The 6,375-nt window shown below is 32.3% G+C and overlaps 1 protein-coding gene across 1 annotated transcript; it reads left to right on the forward strand.

Moving 5' to 3' along the window:
- Window positions 1-2,707: 2,707 nt before the first annotated feature.
- On the forward strand, window positions 2,708-3,127 carry LOC111902389 (S-protein homolog 5-like). The gene has a single exon (XM_023898228.1). It carries the CDS (start codon window positions 2,708-2,710, stop codon window positions 3,125-3,127), a length of 420 nt encoding a protein of 139 aa, XP_023753996.1.
- Window positions 3,128-6,375: the final 3,248 nt, after the last annotated feature.

The following is a 6,375-nucleotide window of genomic DNA, read 5'->3' on the forward strand; positions in this document are numbered from 1 at the left end:
TATTCTTTATGTATAGTACTTAACATGTAGCGACTCATAATATCACTAACTGTTGTAAGTATCATAGTAATGGTAGTGAGGAGTGGTAAACCTTAACTATACCTATTATAGTTAACTGGCATGTTCCGGTCGTTCTCGGATACTCATAAATATTGAAATAAACGAAGGTATTCATATCCAACACAATACATACAATATATAACTAAGAATTCAACGACAGTCGGACAGTTAACAATATACCCCAAGACCCCAATCAAACAAGAACAGGTAATAAGGCGAGCTATCAGCCTAAGTCCTTCAAGTCTTACTTATATAAACATATTGGTGTGGATATATTTTAGAAACATAAGAAGTTTTAAAGAGTTTGAAAATAGTTTTTATAACAATTTACATAAAAATGAGTTTGATAAACCTTGAAAACAGTTTTTGAAGGCAAAACGGTTAAAAGTATAGAAATCCCTATTTGATTGTAAGTTACAAATCACATGTGATTGATACTATAAATTGTTGGATTCAACTTGTATTCCCCCCCCCCCCCCCCATAAAAGCATTTAAAAACATTTGAAATGTTAATTAAGGGGTATGAACTCACCTGCAGCGAGTGGAGTGAATGGAATGTCGGGTATGATGCTAGGTGTCAAGTGAAGATTTGAACACACCCTATGACCCTAGAAACATATGAAGACATATGTTTACATATAATTAGTGACTAAACACTAATTAAACACATATAGACATCCTAATGCGAAGAAAAACGCTTTGGTCAAGTGGTAGGAGGCTATTGGGTTGCAAGGAAGGAGTGTAAGGCCTCATTGTGGAGTTTACTCGTCAACTACTCACCCTAGGTGAGTTTGCGGTTGAGGGACCATTTCCCCCATGAGTTTACGGCCATAAACTCATGGGAGGAGGGTATTTAAGTGCTTTAAGGTGTCTTGTATCATTAGAAAGGGTTCTAAGATCAAATCCATGGCTTGAGAAGTGATTAGGGTTCAAAAGGGGCACTCCCATGGAGTTTGCGGTCCTTGGACCACTCCTTGGGAGTTTACGATTGTGAACCCTATGGTTTATGGCCGTAAACCCATGGTCACTACACTTCCTTTGTATTTTGTGGTCCTAGGCTCATTCATACAAGTTTCTAGTCCATCAAACACGCTAAGGAAGGAGTTACGGACACCAAAACACCCTTCTTGGTGTTTATGGTTCATGAATGTTCACGGACCGTAAACTCATGTTTACTCCGTTAAAGGCACGATTATGGGTTTCTAACTTCATACATGCAAGTTTCTAAGTCATAGATAAGCATTAGAAAGGTTTTGGAGGGATTTTGGGGCTTCAAAACCCCCTTATAGGAGTTCACGGTTTTGGGAGGTGTTCCCAAACCGTAAACTCTAGTTTTTAAGATATTTTGGATGGTTAAATCCTGAATTTGTATGAGCACAAACCAAAACAACAAGCTAGGGATGATTACTTACGGATTTGGAGCTTGAATGAGGTGTTTCTTGGCTAAACCCACTTGTAGAGAGAAAGAGAGAGAGAGAGAGAGAGAGAGAGAAGAGAGAGAGAAAGCTCCTAGGAGTGAGAAAAAGCTCATGGGAAAGCCACTCATCCCTTATATAGGGTTTGAGTTGGCGGCCAGGTGGGGATCCACCCCATACCGACGTTAAACGGAATTTAAATTTTTACCCGATTAAATGGTCGTAACCCGGCTTAGTTGCAAACTAAAAATTTTTCCCAAATAAATTTGAGGGTATTACACGTATTTTTATTTATTTCATTTCGACACTAAAATAAAATAAATCATTAGTTGATTTGTCTAACCTAAATGTTAACGGAAATCTTAATAACAATAATAAAATAAAATATTCTATTAACGGAAATGGGTTACCGCAAAGGAATAAATTTCGGGTTGTCACATATATATATATATATATATATATATATATATATATATATATATATATATATATATATATATATATATATATATATATATATCCTCAAATAAGTATCAAGGGTAATTTGGTGAGAATTGAGGGAATTCAACAAGTTCAGGGGTATGGTATAAAGGGTAATTGTGTCATACCAACCACCATTAGTAAGTGTTGACAGAATAGAACAATAGATAAACATATACATAACTCAAACACCCTTCCACATAAATGACATTTTTTTCTTCACCCATTGCATCATAAAAATATAGTTGTGAACGGAAACCGAAATAAGATAGAATTATCGATGAAACTGATGAGCTTTACAAATCCGAAATATGATAGAATTGCCTTTGAAAACATATAACGTAAAACTTAAGTTGTACGAAAAACTACCAAATCAAAAATATGGAGTTTTTTTTTTTAACAAAAAAGATGTTTTAAAAAAAAATATTTACCAAATACGTATAGTTTTAAAAATATTTACCAAATCGGTGTTATTTCAAAATTTAATATATTTATAAAAAAAATTACAAACACCATTATAACTAACAATTTTTTAAAAACAATTCAAAAATTGAGAATCTAGAAAAGGGCATTAATAGGGCATTAATGAGAATCTTCCACGGGAATGAAACGCCATCCTCATTAAAAGGGCAATGATGAGACTCTTCCAGAAATCCCTCAAAGTTTGGTTGCCATCGTCCTTCATAAACACATATAAATAGAAAGAAGTTGCATGCACAAAAGATATGTAAACTCTTGACAGGTGTTCTACAATGCATAACGTATTCATCTTTGTAATACTGGCATCCTCATTCGCTTTGATAGCTCATTCATGTTTTACTACAAAGTGGGATGTTTCTGTTCGGAGTAATGTCCATGGTAATATTGTTGCGCATATCAAATCAGGAGATACTGATTTTGGGAATCATACCATTCCATTCAATGGAAATTACACCTGGTCTTTTGGTGCCAGGATAGATGGTCTCACTCTTGATTATGGCTACTTTTGGTGGGGTTCAAGATTTCAAAGCTTAGCTTTGTATGACAACCACATTCGTGACATATGTTATCGAGGAGAATCGGGTACTGCACATTGTTATTGGTTAGTAACGCCTAATGGGTTCTATGTATCTGGGGATCCATATCAAGGTGGGGCTGATCCACATGCAGTGTTTATAAAACAATGGTCATAAAATATTTGTCATGTTTTTTGCTTTTGTAGCTTGATATTACATAAACAAAAACATGGTTGAGGACATTAGTAGGCGTTTATTTTTCCCGTCAGCAAACGTTTCAAGGGATGTTTTATTCCTCACATTTTATCAATATCAAATTCACAATTTCTACTAATCGATCTATATGCAACGTACATTAGCCTTGTACAATTAACATAAACATAAACTTGTAACTAAAAACATGTTGTAACAACATGTCGCATTGGTAGCTTAAGAGATCAAAATCCACTGGTCAACAATAACTTAGATTTTAAGACCCGTGGATGCCTAAAATGGAAGAATAAAATGGAGACCCAAATTAGGCATGTAAAAATAACGGAAACTTGAACTACCCGTCCTGACTGTTTCAAATTCACGTAGACTACATCGGGTATCGGGTATGAAAATTCGGGTATATGGTAGGCGTAAAAATATTAGGGTATATCAAAATACCCGATTTGTTTTTTAAATAATACATTAGTAGTATATTACACTAAATGAAATATTAGCAAACATGCAAATTTAACTATACTTAATAGTGCTTGAATCATTCAGTAGCAAATTTAACGACATCTAATTATGGTAAATAATTAAAAAATTATCATCCCTTTAAATAACGGAAATCAAACTACTAGAGAAATGTAGGAGTACCTACAAGCTATTGCGTTAGAAATTTGTTGGAAACAGGGTTTACCAGCACACTTCCAACAAAATTGGTTTGTTGGAAAAAAGGCCATGGGAAACACAGTAACAACAAAATTCCGACGAAATGTATAACATATTTCCTACGTAGTATTTCGTAGGAAATTTCCAACAAAATACCAACTAGGTTTCCTAACAGAATATTTCCAACGGAATACACGCATATCATCTTTCCAACAGAATATTTCCAACAAAATATTCTATTTAATTAAAAAAATCCAGGTTTATATCAATACATTGAACTTATAATAATAAAATTAAATACATTAACTTGTAAAAAATAAACCCAACACATTACATTTATAATAATACTAATCCAATATATTAACCTATAAAAATATACACCAGTAGATTACACATATAATAATACAAATTCAATAAAATAACCTATAAAAATACAAATCTAATACATTTACATATTCTAAATAAAATCCAATACCTTTACAATTTTAAAAATATCCAATAGTCCATTTCTTGTCTAGAAATGAAGAAAAAAAAATGAAAAATCCAATAGTCCATTTCTTGTCTAGAATTAGAGAAAAAATGACCTCCACTATTAGATCTACATAAACAAATAGGCGTTTTAGATTAAAAATTGGATTTTTGCTTATGAATTTAAGACATAGACTTTATTTTCAATCTTGTACTTAATCCCATAGCATTAAAAATGTAGACTTGACTGTTAACCAAGTAATGTTAACACTTACTTTGTATCCACTTATCGCGGATGTGTGGTGAATCTTGTTTTTAACAAGATCATTTTCTCTTTGAAGTTTTATCAAAACAATAGGTTAATAAGCATTTTCCATCAGGATTCTAATACATTGGCCAAAACAAAAATGGATGGACGAGGAAACAATACCTTGAGTAACTATATAATAGCGCCATCTCCTACTTCTCTATCTTGAAGCTCAACCAATTCAACAAGATTCTATATAACTCAACATATTTAATTAGAAAAAAAGTACTAAGTAGCTATATATAAATGTAAAATAAAATAAAAGAAATCATTTGACATGTCTTATATTGGCATGTGGATGCTCAACATCTCTTGGAAATCTTGGTGCTATGATATGGGATTCAGGTAAAAAATTAAAATCCAACACATAACCATAAGCTATGTTTTTAGGTCGGCACTATGAACAAATTGAAACACCAGAATAAGTTGCTAATCAGTTTTCAGAGCATAATCAAGAGCCAAAGTACAAATCTGTATCAAAAGTATCAAACTCAAAAATCTGTAACAAACCAACAATAACATTTATCAAACTCACAGATTCACAACAAGTATTATAAAAATAAATGAAAATAGGGATTCACAGACACATTCCAAGAATCTAAATAAAAATATGAAATCATAGATAAGTAACAAGAAAGAATCTAGGTCACACTGATTTTATCACCTGACGGATCGACCGGAGTTGTGAGCGTCAGAGAAGAGTGAACCGAAGGTACAAATATGATAGGCAGATGCGAGCAATAACTAATAGTTTATGGCAATCGGAGAAAAAGATGGTAACGACGATGGTGGAGGAGGCAGAAGGGCAACATGAGAGACAGTCATCGTCGTTGATGGTGGAGGAGCAACATGAGAAACAATAAAGCGAACTACGGGGGTGAAGTGAAAGAGAGCAACAATAATTTCGCTTCGATGGTGGTCTCAAGGAGAGTAACTAGGGTTTTTTTATTCATTTATGTCAGAAGACTTGAAGGTGAGAAAAAGGAGAGAAGATGGAGGATTAAGGTGTCAATTGATTGGGAATGGAAAAGGCGCAATATTTTAATATTTTCACAAAAATTAATTGTAAGATTCGAACTCAAATTTATTTTATATTGGTTTATAAATCATAACTATTATTATTCTTAGAGTTATAAATATAATTATTAAATATATAATTATTATTGTTACTTTACCAATAAAATTAAATTATTCAAAATATAGTATTATTATTAGTTATATCATTATAGAAATTTATTATTATTTGATTATTATTATAAGTATATGTCATATATATATATATATATATATATATATATATTAAACCTTAAACACTAAATCGTAAACCTTATACTCACATTCTTACATGTACAAATACATACATACTTACACACACAAACACACGCACATACACACACACACATATATTGTCACACCCCAAAACCTAGAACGGCGGAATATGTTCTTGGGTGGAGGACGTCATGTACAGTATCATAACAATGCATAATAGTAAAAACAAGCAACAACAACCATTGCATTAATAAAGTAATTGTAATACAAGCGTGTTCTGTACAGTTTTTCAGACACCAAAAGTATACTAAAAAAATGAAGAGGAAAACGAAATAAGGTAGAATTATCGATCAAACTGATTAGCTTTACAAAGCCAAAATATGATAGAATTGCCTATGAAAACATATAACGTAAAATTTAAGTTGTACGAAAAACTACCAAATCAAAAAATATGGAGTTTTTTTTTTTAACAAAAACAATGTTTTAAAAAAATATATTTACCAAATAGGTATAGCTT

The sequence above is a fragment of the Lactuca sativa genome, chromosome 3, assembly GCF_002870075.4.
Source record: "Lactuca sativa cultivar Salinas chromosome 3, Lsat_Salinas_v11, whole genome shotgun sequence".
In the NCBI taxonomy this organism is placed as follows: domain Eukaryota; kingdom Viridiplantae; phylum Streptophyta; class Magnoliopsida; order Asterales; family Asteraceae; genus Lactuca; species Lactuca sativa.